This window comes from Penicillium citrinum, assembly GCF_028827155.1.
Source record: "Penicillium citrinum strain IBT 23319 chromosome Unknown utg000006l:1.0-3011923.0:1.0-3012962.0, whole genome shotgun sequence".
Lineage (NCBI taxonomy): Eukaryota > Fungi > Ascomycota > Eurotiomycetes > Eurotiales > Aspergillaceae > Penicillium > Penicillium citrinum.
Genome location: NW_026622691.1, coordinates 276,188 through 298,566, shown reverse-complemented (window position 1 = coordinate 298,566; position 22,379 = coordinate 276,188). Strand labels below are relative to the sequence as shown.

Sequence of the window (22,379 nt, the reverse complement as noted above, 5' to 3'; positions counted from 1 at the left end):
CTATATTATATTATATATAATCTGTCAAAGAATCAAAACTCTACAATAATGATTTTATAAATAATTGCAATTATTTTCTGTTTCTCAAAGATCTTCTACAGAATTGATAATAGATTTTATTATAGAACTATTCAAACTAGATTATTAAAAGAAAACAATTAATACTATTTTTATTATTATTGATAGATTTATAAAATATTCTCAATTTATTTCTATATTTATTACAATCAATATTACTGAATTCACAGAATTATTTTATAGTCAAATTGAATTAGAATATAGAAATCTAGATAAAATTATATTAGATTGAGAATCTGTTTTTATTAATAAATTCTGATTAAAACTATATTATTATTTCAAAAATTAAATTTTGATATTCAATTGTTTTCTATCCGCAGACAGATAAATAGATTAGATAAATAAATCAAATTTTGAAAAATTATCTATATTATTTTGTAGACAAATAATATATAAATTAGATTTGATTTCTTAAAATAATTCAATTTATATATAATAATACCGTAAATCAAACAATTTAAAAAATTCTATTCTAAATTTTTATAAATATTAATCTAAATTTCCAATTCTGCAAAAATAACAAAAAAAGAAAATATTTTGATAGAATTGCAGTTGTTATAACTATTAATTATATATAAAAAAATCCAGAAAGTAATACAAGAAATCCAAAAGCAGTATTAGAAATATTATAATAAGAGATATATTTTAAAAGAATTCTAGAAAAACAAATTGATTAAACTATCTATCAAGAATTTATATTTCAAAGATCAGATCAGAAAATTTCTATTTCAATAGATTGAACTGTTTTATATTCAAAAATAAATTGGACTATAAATATATTGTCTATAGCTATTAGACAAATATAAAAGATTGTATAATATATTTTTTATTTCTTTTTTAGATAAATAAAATACAAAATAAAAAATAGATAAACTACTATTATTACTAGATCTAGACAAAGATAAAAAATAAAAAATTGAAGAAATTTGAGATAAGAACAAATACAGAGAGAATTCTATTTCTATATCAAATAGAAAAAAAATAGTTTTCTAAATATAATATATAGAAATCAGAGATTTATATAGACAATATCTATAATACTATTTGTATTTATCAGAAACAAAAAAACAAAGAAAAACAACTATCTAAATAATTTGATTCTGAAAAAAGTACAAAGAAAATATATCTAGAATACATGTAACAGTACTAAGGTACAAGCTAGCACTTGTTGACTAGGTGAGAGAATAATGGAAGAAGAAGGATAGGAGATCAATTCAATCACTTAGTAGGATATACAGAGAGACTGATTCTTGAAGAATCTTCAAGCAATCAGGATAATACAAGCAAAGTCATTCAATCTTTTCCTCACGTGCCTTCTTCGAGAAAGAAGCGGTGTCGAGTCGGGTTCGAAGCGTGAAGATCAGTAACTTCACCGAAAGAGGTAAGCTCTATGGCTTCACCGTATCATCCTTCAGATCCGTTGTCAGGTATCCCGTGACATATAATCAAATCAGTTATTAAAATAATCTATTTGTATCGGATAGATTCTATTGTTTGGGTTTATAGATTACCACTCGGCCAAAAGAGACCACAATATCGAAGCTCTCGCTTCAATATTCCCAAACTACATATATATAAGATATAGGTAGCGCACAAGTATATTTGACACAGGTTCCTGTGACAAATTTTTGAATCTGGATATTAATAATATTATCAGATTAGATAACAGCAACTATTGAATTTTAGTCAAAATTTAATTATATTATAGATTCTGATATATATATATTCACTGACACAAATTAGATATATATTCTAAATAATATAAATAATTTTGCCAGTCTAGATACTTTTTGAAATAATATAGTTTGTTCTAAGATATCAGAATTGTACTATATATATAAAGATATTCCAAATCAGATTCAGTAGTTATTTGATAATATTGACTAAATTTGTTGCTAATATAATTTAATATATTCAATATTTTATTATATTATAGAATTCTTTTGTGCTGTATTTGTTTAATAGATATCTCAATATATTCAAATAATTTATTATAAAGACAGAAAATATAGTAGATAGTAATATCTTTCAATATTGAAATAGTTTTGATATATTTATAGAACAATTGAAATATAGTAAACAAATAATCTATCTAATACTATTTATCAGAGTTTAATTTTATTGTATTCAGATTTTTCTAATCACAATATTTGTCAAAATATTTCTGCAATTGTTTGATATAATATAGTATTAAATAGATTAAATTTTATTAGATATATATATCTTGAATAGATATAAACAATTATAGATAAGAATCTAAAAAACTACTATTTGTATACTACAATTTTAGAAAAGATTTTTTGTATAAATTGCTATTATTGACAAAAATAATTAAATTGTATATCTAATAAAAAAGAAAATATTAGCAATATAAATATTATTGGAAAAAATTTTTCAGCTGAAAAATATCTGGCAAATAACTGTCAACAGAGCAAAACTATTGAAAACTAAATATTTTTTGACTGAAAAATAGCTGTTTATTTTTTTCAATATAATAAAGATTTCGATCTCCGAACTAGTATAATTATCAATTAATAAAATAGAATCTTTCTGAATATTATATTATATATATTATATAATACTATACTATAGTATATCGGCTATAGTATTCACTGCAACTACCGATAGTGATATCATTAATTGCCACTAGGTGGCAATTCAGGTCAAATGACCATTCTATTCACTATCATCAAATTAACATAAATAGGGCCATCACCCCAGCCTAGATGATTAGAACCATCTTCTCTATTTTATTTCAATCTTAACAATTTGAAAATTTCCTATTTGGGACTACTCCCCTCTGCTATTAAGACTATTAGTCATCCCTACTACTAGTCTTCACAATCTTCTATTTGATTGTTTTTTAGCTCAGCTTTTATTTGAGCAAATATAATATTCAAACTAAACTGAATTATATAAACTAGACAAGATAACTATATAAAATCAATATTATAGTTCTTTTTTATAGCTTTGATCAAGATATTGTTATTGCTGACATTATCAGATATCACTATTACAATCTGATTTTGTATATTATATTTTCTCAATATTTTGTCTATCAAAATTTCTGCAAAATAGATATCAATATACTGCTTCTGCAAAAATTCAAATTCCAGAAGAATCTTTCAATATTTCTAGTCAATATTGATAAAATAAATAACAATAGTCAAAAAAATCTGATTGAATAGCAATATTCAGCAATCAAAATTGAGCAAAAATTTGATATTTGATAGCAGCTTATTTAAAATCTGTTTTTGCTGATTTTTTGCTAATTTTTTGAAATAATTGCAAATTGTTTTCTCTAAAATATAATTGATAGAATAGAGAATATTTTGTATTAGATCAATTAAATTTTTCTATACTAATTGCTCAACAATAATAAACAGAAGAATCAAATTCGAGATAGTAGTCACTAATTGTTTTATTTATTGGTTCTCAAAGTAAAGATTAAGTTATCAATATATAATATATTGATAATAACTATTATTAGTAATATAATAAGAGATTTTGTATTTGATTTTATCTGATTATTAGTTTGCTTTTTAACAAAAAATAATAGTAGTACTTTTTTGGATAAATAATATATATAGTATTTCTGTTGTATATTTGATCTCTGCAACTGATAGAACAGATATACTAATATACTACTATATTTATAGTATTTGATTTTAGATTCGTTAGTCTAGAAATAAACTATTTGACTGAATATATTCTATATATCTGATCTTTTCTTTTTGCTATTCTATCTGATTTTTTGACTTTCTGACTTCTTGGTATATATAGTTTGCAATTATTAGTACTTGAAATCTCTTTTGCTTTTATTTTAGTATACTATTCAGTTTCTTTTTTGATTGTTCTCTAGCGATTTCGATATTGTTGAATATCTGGATATAGATAGATTGGTTGATAATATTGACAGAATTGATATTCTAGATATAATTATAGATATAGAAATAGATATAGAGATTGCTGCTGCTATTACTATTGCTAAGAATTTATTATAATTATTATAATCAATTTGTGAAAAGAACAAAATATCTGAAAAGAAAGATATAACAAAATAAAGAATTTCAGAATAGAGAATCAACAATTGTCAGATATTCTGGATTTGAGAATCAGAGAAAAATAAGAATTCCAGATATTATATATCGGTTGAATATACAACAATTAACAAATAAAAGAGATAGATATTATATAATAATATTCACTTTCGCTTAAAATTTTGTATAAAAATAGAGATTGAATATAGTTATTGTATATATATATTGTATTATAAATTATATAAATATAATATATTTATACAAATTTGTGATAATATAATTGCTATTATTTATTTAATTTGTATTTTTAAAAATTTGTTCAGGATTTAGATAATTTGGGAATTGGTTGGCTATAAAAATGGTAATAATATTCTATATATATAATATATAGTTTCTATTTTGCTATCGGTACTATTATATAAAATTCAATTTACAATAAAACAATATCCAAATTATCAAAAGTAGCAATACTATTCAGCTATCTAAATACAAAAGATTCAATTATAATTTTGAAATTATAATTAAATTATTATTGATAGATCAAATTGCCAATCAATCAACAATTATATTATTGATACAGAAGAAAATTACACCCTAAAATTTGCATTAAATTATGCTAAACCAGGTATTTTGCGGGTATAGTGCTAGAGCATGGGCAGAGCACGGTATACCGTACCCAAGGATAAGGGCATAGAGCTTATGCCCATGCCCTAGTGGATCTCGGGCATGGGCAGGGCACGGCACGCCATGCCCTAGGGCAAGGGCATAGAAATTTGCCCTAGGGTTGGGCATCGGCGAGGTCTATATATAAGGTATAGGTAACGCACGAAAATTCTTGTCACAGGAAAATCCTGTGACACTATTTTTTGTCAATTATTTTTTTGTTTTGTTTAATATTATTTGATATTCTATTATTGTTTAAAATAATATATTCATTTTTTCTATATAATATTCTATTGATAATACTATTCTATCTGTTATAAAAATATTTTTGTCTATACTAAAGAATTTGATAATTCTATTATTCTCTATTATTTGTTATTATTAAATTCAAATTAGTAATTTTGGTTCCATTTATTTCTTCTTCTGATATTTGATATTATTATAATTATCAGAGATAACAAATTTTTGTTAATACTTCTATTTTATAATTGATTTACAATTATTGTATTTTTTATATGTATCAACAACTTATCTCAATAAAAAATTTTTTGCCAATACTTATTTTCAAATAAATAGAAAAATTTATATCGGATCTTAGAATAAGAATTTGTATCTTAATACAAAAGTCTTTTGTCTATTGTAGATCTTTTATCTATTTCTGTTATAATATCTTCAGCATAAAAGATTTCCGCTGCCAATCTTTTGTATAGGAAAAAGACTTCTGCTCTGTTATACTGTTATATATCTTCCAGCGAAAGAACTTCCAATAGTTTTATTTTGTTTATATATATATATAGAAAGAAGTTTGACAAATATAAAGAGCTAAGACCAGATTTAATTTCAACAAGACATTGTCTGCAAACTGTTATTGTCAAACTTGAAGAAATGTAAATACAGTGGCCGACGCGAATTGGATACAGTGGCCGACGCGAATTGGATACAGTGGCCGACGCGAATTGGATACAGTGTAACTTCGGTGCTATATTGTTCCGTTCCGACAGCGTCTGGGGTAAAAGATAAACACGACGACAAGGTCATGTGTACTATGTGACCCTATATCGGGTTCTGATCCGTTAAAGTAGTAGTATTTGCGATAGTATTTTTGTGAATATTATTAGTATTGATAGCTGTTTATTTTGTTTTGAAATTATTAATAAAATACCAAAAAATACTGTAAATTTTATAACTTTCATGAAATTACCATTTTCAGGTATTTTCAGACACCATTAGAACATTCGTGCCCGAATCCATTCGGACAAAAAAAGGTAAGAGTATAGAATTATACCTATGCCCTAGGGTACAGCATACCGGATCCTGCCCATGCCCGAGTGGGTCTCGGGCAGCGGGTTCGGGCATGCCCTTGGGTTTTGGCGAGGTCTAGACAGAATACAGTATACTGTATTCAAAAATAAAAATATAGAATTTATATTTTTGTTCTAGTGGATCTCGGATACAGACAGAATGCAGTATACCGTACCCAAGAACAAGGGGATAGAAAACCTTGGGCTGGGCATTGGCGAGGTCTAATCTGAGATATCAAATACGAAAGAAGATAATGTATAAACCCCAAGAAGACATACATGGTGTATATCCAAATATATATGTATTGGTGGATTAGCGATAGTTGCCCTTTCGGTTTAGCCGCCGCGCGTTAATGAAGTATATATATATATATATATGTGTGTGTGTGTATGGTTCAACGTATACAGAGAGTCTGGGTAGGTACATATCTTTTGAAAAATCCCTCACACGCTCGAGTCGCGTACACTCTCTAGTTGATGGTCTTGACCTCTTTGTTTCTCGTCGTCAGCGATAGCGACATGAGATAATCGTCGTTTATTTGTCAATTCCATCATTTCTTTTGCAAACGGAGATCGCTCACGAATCGCTGGGCCGTTTTTATAGAAGTAATATATGGGTACTGTGACGAGTATAGAGATGCAAGCGAGAATCGTCGAAGCGTATTCATATGAGTGCTTCTCGCCGATATTCTCAAACATTGGTGTAGAGTACATAGCCGCAATTCCAGCCAAGAAATCACGAGCAAAGTCATTTCCGCCTGTGGCAGACGCTGCGTATGCACCATAAGCAGCAATGGTATAATCAATGGAAGATTGGTAGATGGAATACTTTGAAGGGTCAGTTATATCCTCAAAAAAGGCGTACGGACTCACGTTGGCAATGCCAATGACCACTGTGAAAATCATTGGGGCAATCCAGTGAACCTGCGGCGGACCAAGACTTGTCCATGCGAATCCAAATAGACCGATAGGCAGACATGGAATAACTATCGCTCCCATCCATGAGGTTTAGCCTCCGCTCAGTGTGATGAGTATCAAGTAGAAAGGATTTGACTGACCATAGAGAAGCCACCACAGGCGTGCTTCTGGAGAGACGGATTCGGAGCCATACTTTCGCCGCCTTTGCCTAAACATGTGAATAGATGGTAGGAAGGAAATATAAGCAATAAAGTATCCTATAAGAAGTCTAGGTCATGCAATTCTGTCAGAATAGAAATATGCATTTCAGGGCCGCTTTGTGACGATTGCAATAGAAGAACTCACGGAATGAAAGCAAGGCTAATTTGAATTGTCCCAAATCCCCATTGCTTATAGACTGGCTGGAATCCTTGAAGAAAGGTGAAAATCAAGGAGTCACTAAAGCCGCTTAGCAAAGAAAGCCACATCACGATCGGCTCGGTGAGTAGCATTTTGAATGGTCGTTTCCATACAGCCCAGATTTCGCGTGGCGATAGAGAATAGCCATGAATTTCATGGGGTCCCCAAATGTTGACTGTTCCAGGGCCAGCCTTTCGTCTCTTCTTTGCAACTCTGTCAAGTATGATGGTAGCTCGGGTTTCCGGAACGAGGAAGAAGTGCAATATTTGAACAGCACCTCCAGCAATGAGTTGAACCCAAAAGATCCAGATTAAGGGCTGTCGCACTTCCACGAAGCCGCCTACCACCGCACCAACAACAGATCCACCAACAGAAGACAGCACAAGAAATGCAACGGCATATTCTTGATCATCAGGCTCCCACATATCTGCAATTACTCCCAATGTCACTGAGCCTCCAGCTGTACTCAGTCCACCAAGAAAACGCACCACTATGTAGGTTGCGAAATTGGGGGCGAACGCACAGGGAAATTGCCATATATTCACAAGGAGGAGGCTAAGCTGTTGGGTTGGCCATCGTCCAAGCTCCTCACTCCATGGTGCCCAAAGCTCGCAGCCGAAGGCATAAGCGCAGAGGAAAGTCAACTGTGGGATCCTTGCAACCTGCTCACTGACATTATGCTTCTGGGAGATCGCTTGAACACCGTTGGCATAGAGACTCGCATTCAGATTAATCGAAATCTGAATACAAAACATCACGCATAAAATCTGCCATTTTCTCCACGTTGGAAAACTATAGCCCAGATTATCATAAGCTGCTGCTTCCGTCAATTCCTTCTTTTCGCCATTTTTGGATTCAAGATTAGCCCCACTGTTGCGGCTCCCATCTTGATTGTTGCTTCGTCGAGATGTCAGTTCTGGATTCAGAATAGAGTTGTTACGATCGTCTTCGGAAAGCCGACAAGTTGCTGTCATGGTATTGTCCATTTTGATGTTGATTGTATTTTATATACAGTAGCATTAAATCTGAAAAACGGTATCTTGGGTTGGGGGGCGCGGTGATAGCTTGGCATTAATTATAGGGTGACAAACAAGCCAATGTATGACGCAGCGGGCGAATAAAACCATGGGAAAACGTTGTGGCCAAATATAAGATTGGTCACCATCGTACCAGCATGGGACGACATCACTATGATGAATTAGTCCGATGACACCGGAAACAATGCCTGTGCATAATTTCTTACGCTAGCAAGGTTGAGTTTTGATGTAAGTGAATCTGTTGAAGATCCGGTAAATGGGATTATCACGGGACTAGAATCACTTATACAGATATATATATACATAGCTTGAAGCCTACTTTTATCTGACACACAAATAGCAATATACAATCAGCTCCCTACACTGCACGTGGGTTTGTTAACTAATGTCCAACCTGTAAGTATTCGTTTAGTGTTGTTGGGGGGGGGGGGAGCAAAGGCGCTAAATATCTCATTCCGTACGCTAACACCACCCATAGGCCGGCCAAATAGCAAATCTAGCTAATTTGAGCTAAAAACATCTAAGACTGTGATTTAACTATTGCAAGCTTCAATACCTAAATATTTGTTAGAAAAAGGGTCAAATAGACCTCTGAGCCCATCAGAAACTATGCTAAACCAAGGACCACTGTATAGCCACCACACAATACTGCGCTACTAGCGCAGGAGAACGCTGATTTACGCTGTGTAATTGAGAAGAAACGCCAGAAATGCACACAGACAAATCGGCAGATAGCTCACAAAAGAAGGCCTAATTATTAGAGATGGCCAACAGCTAGCTCAGCAGCCAGAGAAACCAGTCAAAGATAGCTAGATAGTATCACATGAAGCAGGCGAATCAGCCAATCAGACAGATTTAGTCCGCAAAAGGACTCCGGCAAGGTGTAGAGGTTGTGGAGAGTTAGGACATAAGATTTATCGATGTAAAAAGCGCTAATACGAGAAAAATTAATCCCATTTTGATTCATTTATGTTAATCTCTCTTCATGCCCCCGGAGAAAAAACACCTCATCGCGGCCCCCTTTTCCACCATCGAGACGCCGGGCTCGGTCATTCCAAAAACAGGCGCTCAATAGCGCATCACTCCGCTCCAACTCGTCCGAAAGGGTTACTACCATCAATAGAACGTATATTTCAGTGATATGGCCTGCTGTTTTGCTTGTCAGACATTCGTACGCCTAGAGAGTTTCCAGTATAAATCTTTCGAAGACAGATAGCGACTATATGTTAACGACTGCATATGGAAAATCATACATACACCCTTCAACCAACGCATCCGCTCCGCCTATACTATCAACTCCAAACCACCATCTTTACTCAGACCTCGAACCTTACAAGACGACCACCGACGCCAGCGCACAGACACCAGCCCCTTTAACACGAAGAACGCCCACTACCGGAGAGACGCCACTCTAACACTGACATCGATCCGTGTGCTCAGTCATCATCCGCCACACCGATCAAAAACAGTTAATAGCTTCTCCAAACCACACTCCCGAAGTGCCTCAACCGATATCAGTCATTACCTCTTCACCTCGAAACTAACAAACGACCTATGCTTCTGTCCTCCAGCAATCTACCGCATCGTATCTTCCATTTTTCTCCTTCCATTTTTCTCTTTCTATCTTTTTCTCCCTGTCTCTTCTCCATCTTTTCCACTTCTGCTAACATTGGTATCTAGATTTTGCTAATATTGACATCTAGACTTTGCTGACATTGGTATCAACTAAATATCATTGTGAGCTGTGGTGTTTTACGTATTGTGTGATGTTTTATGTATTGTGTAGTGCTTTACATATTGTGTAGTACTTTACGTGTTGTATAATACTTTGTTGTTTATATTATTTTACAGTATGTATTGTATTATAACTATAATAAGATTACACTAGCTATTGTATACTGTAATATTAGCAAATACCATATTATAGAGAATACAACAGAAAAAGGAATAAAATTCGGGTTTGATGGAATACGGTATATAATCAAATTTCGGTATAACTACCGTTGCAAAAACGGTATTTTGAATAAGAGAGATCCTTCCATGGTAATTCGAAAAATCTGGCACGAAAAAGAAAGAAAATATAGTATATACCGCTGATAATATAAGGTGGTAAAATAAAGAGCTAGACTGAATTGAATAAAAAGTTTTGATTGATAGACATCAGTTTTGATAGTATACAATACATAAAACAATATGGTATATATAGGGCGGTACAGATGTGTATTATCTTGTATTGTCTGTTTATTCTGTCATTTATATTTGCCATCTGGATTTTTTTTTTTGCTTTTTGTATTTGCCTTTTGCTGTAAATATGACTGTCGTCCATCGGGCCCCGTGCGGTTATATAAACGGCTCTGCAAAGACTGGCTTTAGATATCCGTATTTTGTTTAAACGGCAGGGCCTGAAGACGCCCCAGTGTAGCAGCCACAATTGTATAGCAGGCTAGGTACTGGGTAATTGATATATTGATCGAAGTCCTTTTCGAAATTTTTATATAATTTTCAAGACTAACAGATTCCGATTCTATTTTGTATTACCAACTTGGAAAATTCTTTGTTTTACTGAATATATAGTCCAGGTATAAAAGAAACACAAAAATTGATTGGAATGGATTGAATAAAATATCTTGAAAATATGCAATGGTGAATAATACCAGTCAGCAGAATGGTGCCACTCAAGAAACAATTAGATGAGAGTAGTCGTTGACCTGACTGGAAATCTCATTTTGGCAGAAAAAAAAAATTTCGTGGAACACAAACTGGACCCTCGGAGCTTTCCCCGAGGACTTTGAGATTATAAATTGTAGATGTCCCCGAATCTGGAAGCCTCTCCACTCCGATCTAAATGGTCAAACAAAAAATGCGAGGTAATACCTAACAATATATAGTTTATATTCGATGACAGAATCACCAGTTTAGTTTTCCAATCATAGGTATCATACACAAAAGACAAAAAAAAGCCAGCAAGATCGGATATTGTAAATAATATTCAACATACTATGACTCCTGGCCATTTTCTCATTTGGCAGCCGTAGTATGCTCCCGTGTTAAAAAAAAACACTTTTTCTGATCATGACTTTTGAGCATTTTCATCACTCCCCTCTTGTTTTTCTGTCTGAAATATCTGGGAAATCTCCTCGAGTGTCCGGCCTTTTGTCTCAGGGAAAAAGAAATAGATGCAGACAAGAAAAAAAGATAAAGAGCCTAAGAATACAAAGTAATATCGCCACTGTAGCTTTCCAAATGCGACTGAATTTGCAAACTGGTTTGAGAAAGCACCTAGGGAGTCTGACAGAAGAGTCAGAGATAGTCCCTTTGCTCGAAGTTCGAAAGGGAGAATTTCGGCGGGATATGCAATGAACAGAGATCCGTAAGCAAGATCGAACGAACCAAAGAAAAGAAATAACAGAGGGACTGCGGCAATACCAGCTGAGCTGAAGTTTTTCTCCTTGTACAGTGCCGTTACTGTTGTTATTGTGACAAGAAATAATAGCATAAGCACGGTTGAAAGAAGCCACAGAATCCGACGACCATATCTTTCAGATGCCAACGCACTCAAACTAGAGATGATAAAATTCCATATCTGCATACTTAGATTCACAATTGCCTGATCCAAGATGTTCTCGATACCAATTGAAGAGAGAATAGGAGCAAGGTAATATGATATTACACCTACTTTGCTATTAGTTGCTATTATATCACAAAATTCTCTGTAGAGGCTTACCATTGCCGGCCCATTCTTGCATAACACCCACCAAGACACATATTGCCAACATATGAAGATGTCCACGTGAAGAAAAGAACTTTTTCCAGCCGTGTTCAGCCATTTTGTGTTCCAAAGGAATCAGAGAGCAAATTTGTTCAAATTCGATTTGGACATCTTCGTTATCAGTGGCTCCATTTGCGTGATACTTCTGTAGGATTTCGAGAGCCTCGGATTTTTTATTAGTCGAGACTAGCCACCTCGGGCTCTCTGGAATGATTGCGAGGCCAACGAGCTGTAAGATCGGATAAAGTATTTGCAGAAGACAAGGCAATCTCCAAGACCAGCTATTATCCAGCTTCAAGGTCGCGATAGTGGCAATAGCTGATGATATAGAGCCAACACACCAAGTACAATTATAGAGTCCGGTAGCGGATTGTCGTTGGCGAGGATGGGCTAGTTCTGTTATCAGCAAAGGTGCAGCAGTGGCCGCTATTCCACCTCCCATTCCAGCCAGTGCTCTTGTGCTCAAAAAAACCCATTGGTTAGGGATTGAAGCCTGGACAATAGATACAATGATCACAATTATAGATCCAATGCAAACGCAGATCCTACGACCCAGGATATCGGCAATGTATGATGCAGGAATAAAAGAGACAAAGCTCCCAATAGCGCCTGCAGCAACCAGAAGACCCAGTAACGAAGGACTCAGGCCATTTGTATATATAGAAACTGGGAACAATAGGGTTAGCTGCGTCGTTCGTTTACCCTGATTGTTTTCCTTCAAATCTTACAGTAAGGTAGAATGAGGAGACCATTGATCAAGCTCCCAATATACCCAGTTGAAGCTCCAGTTGAAAACATAAGGCCAATGCCTAAATTCAACCTTCGGAGCCCTTTGTATTTGAGCCACATTGTTGATAATTTGATGAAAGACGTGGCCCAATAGGCAATTCGAGTTTGACACTTGAATATTCCATTCTGCTGGTCACGATAGTTATATCTAAATGCCAAGTTACAAGACTGTCGTGAAAATAAACCGCCTGATCTGCTGAGCATACCACACACTCCTGTTGTGTTCTTCTGTTACACAGATGGAATGAAGGGGTGCCCCCCCAAAAGGGTATTTGTCTCAGCATCTTCCAATACTTTATGATTAACCATTCTTATATTTGCATGGCTTATCCTTTGTGTACTGACCAAATTCACACTGTGCAGTAACATTAATTAGAGTAAGAAACGGTATTTTTTGTGGAACTCCATTATTTTCTGTCAAATTCGAATGGGCCATTTCAATATGCGACAGCAAATGAGGATCAAAGCCTCAAAATTCAGGAAGCAAATTGATCAAAGATAGGCCCCGGAAGTGAAATCGAAAAAAAATTTGCGTAAGGGGTCTATTCTGCAAATTATACAATGCCGCGAACTTCCTCATTCGGAATAAACGACCGCTTATGACAGACTGAAGAATATCTTTGCTAGTAGATCATTGGTATGCAACGTTGACTTTCACATTAATAAGATGTCGCACGGACACAGCGAAGAGGTTCATTTCCCTCGATCCTCGTTATCCGTCATCGCCAGGCCAACTCAAGGTGCATAATTTCATATTAAGGAATATAGGCCAAACCAACAGAGTCGGATTAGATTCAAGCCCAATGAGCTACAGTTTACCGGCTGTTGTACTCTTCTATCACATAGGTCGGCACCAATGAAGCATTTTTCGATGCTGTCCGAGCAACGCTATCCATTGATTTGTATTTTCTTAGTAGATTAATCCCTCAGTAATTACGAATATCTCCAGCACGTGTAGAGTTAGCCTAGATTCAATACTACTTGATCTGGTGCGTTCAGTAATGCCCTAGTAACTCAATGTGAGGTGTATATAACTAGACAGTCACAGCTACTAAGTTAAAAGATCACATCTCAACATGGGTATTAGTATTGATCCAAAAGGGATAAATATGCCAATCCACTTCCTATATAGGTAATCCAGTGCATCCAGTGCAGATAGCTTAAGTCTGCATAACATTCGTAGGGTTTATCGAATTTCATGAACATGTTTAAATATTATCTCCCCGATTTACTTCTCCACATTGTGAATCTCCAACTATCCTATTTACACCAGCTGCAAGCTACGATTAAATCTTTTTCTCAAGTGCTTTAGATTCCTAGATCTGGTAAACGCTATATCGGCAGTCTTTGTCGATGAAGAAATTGAGATATGTTTTAGAGCTACATCGGTTCACCATAAATAGAAAGCATAGCGAAAATAGAAAGAATAAAAACAGTTGAAATTGTAGAAAGACAGCAAAACAGACAGACAGGTTCGAACTCATGCAATGGAACCGTAGCTCCGAGGTCCTAACATAACAGTAGACACCGCATATTACAACCGTGTATGGTATACTTACGAAACACGGTGGGGAGAACTCTTGATAGTTTGATACTAAATAGTTCGATTAGTATACAGTGAATACATTGGCTAGCTTATGCATCGGAGATATCAAAGTCGAATCCAAGTCTGTCGAGACCTTCTCTTATAAAATCATAATTATAGCTATCATCCAATAGAATGGATGATAAACCCGATGAGGATGTTACATAGACAATAGCCCGAGTGCGAGAGGGAGGCTCTGGCCCCCTTCCCTTCAAAACCCGGGTTGAGTAGCAGTAGCCCAGCTAGCCGAGAAAAAGCAAATATGCTAATAAGAAGTGTTTGACTGCTCTAATATTCTTGTTTGTAGGAAGTTGATTGGACCTGAAATTACTGTTGTCTAGTATAGCTACGCTTGATAATAGTAAAAATAGGAAGAAGGGGTGGTAAATGATGATGAAACATGGCATAGAAAAGAAGGTCTAATATCAGTCATTGGGCATGTAGAAGGCCAATCTCAATGAAAGAGATTACAAGATTCCTGGACAAGTCGATTGTACCTTGAAATACGGCCGAAAATAAAAGATTCTAATTTCCTCGTTTATTTGAGAAGCAAAACCAAATTATGCTCTCCCGTATCTCTATTCGTTACAACTTCTATACTACAGATACATGTGTCTGGACTTAAGATTATAAAGGCTGAATTTTTGGTGCGGAAACGCCATAGTTTTTTTTTCCCTTCTCAACTCCATGGTATAATTTGAGAAAAGACCCAACTCATCTAGATAAAATATATACATAAAGAAGCCACACTGAAGCAAGGACATCAACCCGAAAACTGAATCTCCCAGACCAACTGTGCAATATCCTTTAGCTCCTGCTCATAAATAAGTATATCGCGCTCTCTAGGAGGTTCGGCGGATCTGAGGAAGAGAAATTAGAAGGGAATAAGAAGTGGCCCCCCAATCACTGTGACTTCATCACCTTCACTGCTTTCTGTAATCTCGATTTTCTGAACAGGTTCAATCTCTGAGTTGACGCCAGTATATTGCCATCTTTCGATGCTGATTTTGGGGCGGCGGCGATCTGCTTTAATGGCTAGCACGATTTTAGCAAGACCATTGATTGGGTCAAGCCACCGATCTACATCACGACGTAATTTGGCGTTTGTTTCAGTAATTGCGGTTTCCACTACTACAGTAGATCTTCGCGAAGTTCCAGGTGGTGGTCGTCTGGGTCCCCAGGCCGCATCGCGTTGTTTAGAGCCATTAGCCAGAGAAGATGTGGTGGAACAGTAGTGGTAGATTGATCTTTTAAGCCCCATGGGACTTAATGCATCCCCGATAGCTGTTTCGAGGGCAACTGAAAGCTCTTCGTGTTCGTGAAAGACCATTTTGATAGTAAATGAATTGATATGTTGATCAAATATGGTGCGAATAGAAAGTTTTGGTTCGTTATTCGGATCTAGGAAGTCACGATTGTACGTAGAGTTATCAATAGAGAAAACAACATATTCGAACACATCTTCAGACACCTCCAAATAATCCAAATTTACATCATGAAACATTCCATTGGACTTGGTTCTAATAGGATGCAGTGAACGGCGAAGGCGCTCGCGCTCAAAGTCAATGATTTGGGGAAACTCGTCTCTTCGATAGATATACCGTTTGACAGATAAAGGTAGCCCTTCCGGGCCACAGTTGTCTTCGTTGAATTGGGACATTGCATGCGGTTTAGGTGATTTGGAGGGAGAATAGAAATTCTGTAAATGCCGCCAGGACGAAATTTGCAATTATCTAACGATGGCGCATCTGGCGACAAGCGTAATGGCTCAAGCAAAGGCGGTGATGATGAATATGTGCATTGATCTGGCAGAATCTTAGTGAGTTCAGCATTTTTCTTTCAATTTTACGATGCTACCAATGAGATCAAACATGATGTGCAATAATTAAGTTATTCGTCAGAAAAAGACAAAAACAAAAACATACAACAGCAGGGATTCGCATGTGGTCACCCACCATACTACTAACCTGCCGGCGTGTGGCTTAAGTACGGCTGAGCGGACGGGAAGCCCTGTTTTCCACACCCTATGGTCGTATGTACTAACTAGTTGCTGAGTTAGGGCTATATTCTAAGTTGATAGATCAGAATTGGAAAGACTGCCAATCAACGGAGTGAGAATTGAGTAAGATTTCATTCAGAAAGCCACGAATATAATGTAGACATGTTTTTTTTTTCTTCTTTTTGGCGCAAGTCAAAACTATCTATCAACTTGAGTACAGGCTATAGACAGCGGCGACTTTTTCCAAATCATGAACCTTTTATTGCTGGAGGCTGATAGAGATACTGTTTGTAAATGAAAGCAAATTCCGGCATTTGGAAAATTGAATTTAATACGGCAGTGAGGGTCATTCGAGATGTTTCCAAGTTCTTTTTTTCTTTTTCCGATATCCAACCTTTTCACTGTTTCCTGACTAGCTAAGTCCGTATTATTAATATAGCAAATAGTTCATGAAGATGGCCGTACCCCTAGCAATTTCCTTCGAAGGCCCAGTCTTCTTCACCTCATATTCCAGCGGCATATCAATCAAGTCAAATGAGTTTTTGGTGCTATCGAATGCAATGCCATATATCGAAGCCAGCATTATTCGTCGGTAATTTCGAAAATTTTCTTCGGGTCGAGCGAAAACAGATTTTCCATTTCTACCTTTGATTTTTCGTCAAGTGCAAACCCTCGAGATTCTTGACAGCATAAACATTCGACTGTACAAAGCCCAGCTGCTGATTGGCGTTCGGTAGGAAGCTTGCTACGATTTCGAAGCATCCACAATCTCGGCCACAATACCCATTCCTTGTAGCACAATCTTTAGATAGTGTTTTATATAAGTACCACAGAGAATAGAATCGCCATAGTTCGAACCCTCTTCTCAACGGTCCATGGACGAAATTAGTACTTAATCGTTGTCGCTTGATATCAGTTATGAAATATTCTGCTTTGAGAGTCTCAAGCTGTTTGATGATATCCGGTTCTACCTGTTTCTGACAAGATTTTTGCTTAGTATCGGCTGTGAGAGCTATTCCTCATTAAGCGATTTCGCGAAGATGTCTCTCTGATTCAAGGAGATCAGGAAGTTTTTCTAGATAGGAAAATCCTATCTGATTCCGACAGTTACTCTTGTAACGATAATTTTGCAAAAAATATATTTCGTCTCTTTTCTCGAGACTTTTCTCCTTTTGGAAAATCCTGGAGAAAAGCTCCATGTCGAACCTGGATCGATAGCACAAGATGATAATTCGTAGTGATCTGTTCCAGTAGAAAATCAACAACGGGGGTTGGCACAAGAAAGAATAAAGAGAGAGACCCTCTATGAGTGGCACATTTCGATATGAGCGATACATTGTGCTGTCATGATATACTTGGTAACAGAGGCCGTCCGTCACTCGTTTCAAACTGTCTCTAAACTTACTTAGGAAACTTTTGTCTATGTAATACAATCGTATATATTAGTTCTATAACTGTAATTGTCATACAAACCCAGAAAAACAGACACTACTTCCAACAAAAATTTCCTATTGCACAAACAGAGAGGAACAACTAAACACCAAAAAAGGAACCGACATACTCCTACAGGACTTCTGCGGTTATTGAGATCTCTGCTTGAAATACCCAAAGTCAATATGCTGACTTCATAGCAAATACAACGAGAAATACATGAGGCAGGGAGCCACACCACTTACTCCATTCAAAATTCTCTTTATATCCCTGGCATAGATCGTATATTAAATTTTAGATAATTCGTCCTCCCTTTATTCTACTTACCGAACGGTGGGGCTCAGTGGGCTCCCTTGCTGGAAGGTTGGGGTCAAAGACGCCCCGGGCCCTAGATATGGTCAAAAAGTGTATTTCTCTCCAACGATTATACCTTGAATTGGTACTAGTACTATTGAATAGACCACTCATTTCATATCTCATGGGCTGCATGAATTTGGCGACTTGCCTGAACAACAAAAAATAATATATCTGAGCCGTGGGACAAAATATAGTTAGTAAACTATTTGGTATTCCACTATAGTGAAAGGGGGGAAATTGAAACATCGACCAAATACACTAGTAATTTTGATCTTCTGCATAATAATAATCCAAATTTGAGGACCTAATGGGCATAATGGGCGTGCCCGCGCTGATATTGTCCATGAGCATGCCCATGCCCAGGTCTCAATACGAGTCGCGCAGGAGGAATCTCAGCTCCTTAAGCGTTAGTCTCTGTTACATGAGAACACACCATCCACCTCCCATCCCAAGTCCATCTTGTATCCTTCACCTAATCACCCGGCGCCATCCAACCTGGTATTCTCTTACAGCTAGATATCAGCCTACGGTTTTCCTACACACGCCCGACTAATACACATAGCGCCAGCCCCGCTCGACCACGCTATCCCTGGACCATCCCTCTGCCGCATCTAATCTTCGATTGAGGACCTTGGCCCGGAATTTAATTGCCCAACACAACACCACAGTGCATATGCACCCGAACAGGATCAAACCACCTCCCATACGATAGAACGGCTCCTGTGAAGTTGGGAAGAAATAGGGGCTGAACCAATGACTGATTTGGCTGATACAATTGGCAATGGCAATCAAGGCGGCCTTTTTGCTTCGTGGCGAGGGCACAAGCGTCGTCTCCCACGACAGCTGAAGATTGAGGCCCGAATAAGTCCCACTGATTAGGAGAATCATGCCAAAATAGCGAGCGCCCACGTTCAGGGTCGATATAAGCACCGCTGTTCCTATTGCACCTAGCACAATCGGCACAATAATGTGGTAGCATGATTCTTGGTATTTTCCGGATGAGTATGCAATCGCAAGGGCCGATATATACGCGATGATATATGGAGGGGCCTGAACCAGGTATGTGGTCAGCTCGGAGAACCCGAACGTTGCAAGAATCTGTCAGATCATATCAGCATTCGGAAATGTACTGCACCATGAGGTCAAAAAGTCGTACCGATGGGAAAAAGTCCTTGAAGCTTTGCGCATTTACGAGGGAGAAATGAAGACCGCAGAACATCCATGTGAAGGGCTCTTTGATGGCGGCTTTGACTCCATCCCACGTGCCCCCCTGAGTCTCTTCGTACCCACCATTGGAAAGCAGAATTCGATACTGGGCTATTTCTCGTTCCTGCTCGGTAAGCCACTTGGTATTATGAGGCCAGTTGGGGAGCAGAAAGAAGGCAGCAATAGCAACCAGGATAGAAACTGCTCCCTCAATAAGGAAGAACCATTGCCAGGCATGCAGTCGAAGGATTCCGTCCATATTGTAAAGGATGCCTGCAGCGAGGAATCCTGAGATGACATTGGAAATGGTGTTGCCTGCATGCCAGATGGCCATTCGTGTGGGACTTTCTTTTTTGTTATACCAAGAAGAAGTCACTGGCGACAGTAAGTGGGAGTAAATCAGCTGGTTTGATTATCTTACAGAGAGCTATTCCGGGAAAGAATGGGGCTTCGGTCAAACCCACAAAGAATCGACAGATGCAGAATCCTACCCCACTGGAGACCGTTAGTCTTAGCTCTCGATGACCCCACTCGGAGCAGCTTTACCTTTTCATGATCGGCATGCATATAGTACAGATGCTCCATGACAACATCATAAAGGAGAGCCCCGTCCGAGGATTAGATCTTGCTAGCCACATATTCCCAGGAAGCTGGCCGATGAGGTAGCCAACATAAAACATCGATATGCCTGTATTCCACACTGTGTCTGACATCCCGAGATCCTCCTGCAGGCCAGCCAGCCGTGCATTAGAGACGTTGATGCGGTCGAGATAACTGTATCGAGTTAGAGAGGAATTCCTTCCAGCAACTGCATAACCCTACCTCATGAGAAACATGACGGTGATTGTAGGCATCGTACGCCAATCCACCTTGCGCACTAAGTGCTTCTCTAATGCGCCTAGATCATCCCTGCTTAGACCCCGCAAGGTGTCAAAGGAAGCCTGGATAATTGAAGGGTCAGCCCCGTTGATATATTCAATATGGTCACAGACGCCTTTGGGTGCCGATAGTTCAGTCATTTTGGCGAATATTGACAAGGTAATTTATTACAGAAACGCCTTGAATTTTTGACCTTCAAGGAAGACTTCAACCTCCGGACTGGTATACTTATATATGGCCAAACTCCACATTCCCCAGATAGTTCCCCAACCCGGTGGAGCCTTGGCGGCAACCCGCTAAAGCTCAGCCAAGATAGAGTTATAGTGGGGTAAAGATCTAGGTTCCTATGGAATGGAGCGGTAATTGCTATGATCGATTGATATTCCAGCACTTAGTAAATATGCCAATCCTGCCCAGAGCTTAGTGGCGCTCACGACGGCTTCTGTCTTGCCGCGGAACAAAACCACCCATGGGATTGATACCTACTATACACCTGTAAGTTTGACTAAGTTGGGTTTCTTGGGTAAAGCCTGGAATACACGAGGGGTCTGAACCCGAGTCTGTGCTTTGTAGGGTACCCACTCTCCATGTCTGAATAATCTAACATCTAACATAGTGGAAATTGTAGGCGCACCATAGACTCCCAGTTGAATTGGAAGAGTGTGGTGATGATGTTTATCTCAAGTCTCCCCAATCCAGATATTGAAAGTCTGCTCGAACGCCGCGCAGATATTGACATCCAAGCTAACGACAGCTAGGGTGATATCGAGAAATCCCATAATACTGAAGCCGATAAATGTATAATCCAAGGGGAGTAAATCTGCGTTCGAATCCATACGGATTGCGGCTAGGATTTCGACACTTTCTAAAGGGTGAGATATTTTACCCTTTAGAATACAATTGGTATAAAAATTTGTAATCGATTGATATATTCAATAATTGTTATCCATTTTCGATTGCCAGATTGGTGTATTTTTTGTTGGTTTTTTTTTCTTGGTATTCAATAAATATAAAAATATGGGATTTACTGATTATTTTCATGCAAGCCCGGTTTTACCAAAGTTCCAAATATCGTTATTTGTGATACCATATTCAATGATAGTACATCGAATTGTATCAAACAACTTTTGATTAGACTTTGGATCTTTATATTTTGCTCGTTGATAATCATAAAGACGTGATAGTTATAGCTACAGGTCAACCTTTGGTGTACGTGCAATAAAACGACCTACCCAGTTTTGGCCGACTGTAGAGTACTGAATCACTCTGTTCCGCTAACAACACATTGGCCATACCTTGTAACATATCATATTTTCAAGCAAATCCACGTAGATTCATTGGTATTACCCATTTTTACAATGGTTTCTCTTCCATTTGGCTCAATTTATGTGAATTGGCGCATACAACAACGTATTGTGTTGTTCCCTTATGCCGGCGGGCAAGCGTCGTACGGCATACATTAAAAAGTGGCAGCGGCAGCTCGGATACTGCTAATTCCCCCTTTATTATAGGCATCTAAGGCAAGTTGAATACGGCCTTCTTGATGCTGTGAATCTAGGCGTTTTGACGATCGAATTGGCGGTATGGTGGGTGGCTGAAAGTGTGATGTATTAAAAGACGCATGCAAAACGCGTGGACTGGCACACTCGGTGGGGGTGGAACAGTCGGCGGTGAATTAAATTAGTATCCAAAGGTTTTGTTCAATAGTACTCTAGCACTTTTGCATACATTCATACTAGACTGTTGTGTAGATATGCTGTATTCTAATGGGGTGTATACCTGAGCGGAGCGGTAACGATTCTGCCTGGATCAGCTGTACAGCTACCAGAAAGGAAGTATTCAGTATATTTGAAGCTCATAAAGATAGGATGAGCTGTTAACATTTTGAGGTGCTATAATAACACCGGCACTTTTTTCCTGCGCAATTG

The 22,379-nt window shown here is 37.3% G+C and overlaps 4 protein-coding genes across 4 annotated transcripts; all 4 read right to left on the bottom strand.

Moving 5' to 3' along the window:
• Positions 1-6,526: 6,526 nt before the first annotated feature.
• On the bottom strand, positions 6,527-8,385 carry N7469_006657 (uncharacterized protein; the record flags this gene model as incomplete). The annotated part of the gene is made up of 3 exons (XM_056645575.1): positions 6,527-7,068; positions 7,141-7,268; positions 7,346-8,385. 3 exons carry the CDS (start codon positions 8,383-8,385, stop codon positions 6,527-6,529), a joined length of 1,710 nt encoding a protein of 569 aa, XP_056499016.1.
• Positions 8,386-11,506: 3,121 nt separating this feature from the next.
• Positions 11,507-13,054, bottom strand: N7469_006656 (uncharacterized protein; the record flags this gene model as incomplete). The annotated part of the gene is made up of 3 exons (XM_056645574.1): positions 11,507-12,108; positions 12,161-12,871; positions 12,934-13,054. 3 exons carry the CDS (start codon positions 13,052-13,054, stop codon positions 11,507-11,509), a joined length of 1,434 nt encoding a protein of 477 aa, XP_056499015.1.
• A 2,399-nt stretch (positions 13,055-15,453) lies between these two features.
• On the bottom strand, positions 15,454-16,239 carry N7469_006655 (uncharacterized protein; the record flags this gene model as incomplete). The annotated part of the gene is made up of 1 exon (XM_056645573.1): positions 15,454-16,239. One exon carries the CDS (start codon positions 16,237-16,239, stop codon positions 15,454-15,456), a length of 786 nt encoding a protein of 261 aa, XP_056499014.1.
• A 2,676-nt stretch (positions 16,240-18,915) lies between these two features.
• On the bottom strand, positions 18,916-20,591 carry N7469_006654 (uncharacterized protein; the record flags this gene model as incomplete). The annotated part of the gene is made up of 5 exons (XM_056645572.1): positions 18,916-19,464; positions 19,523-19,947; positions 19,994-20,067; positions 20,119-20,346; positions 20,395-20,591. The coding sequence occupies 5 exons, from the start codon at positions 20,589-20,591 to the stop codon at positions 18,916-18,918; spliced, it is 1,473 nt and encodes a 490-aa protein (XP_056499013.1).
• Between the last annotated feature and the right edge of the window lie 1,788 nt (positions 20,592-22,379).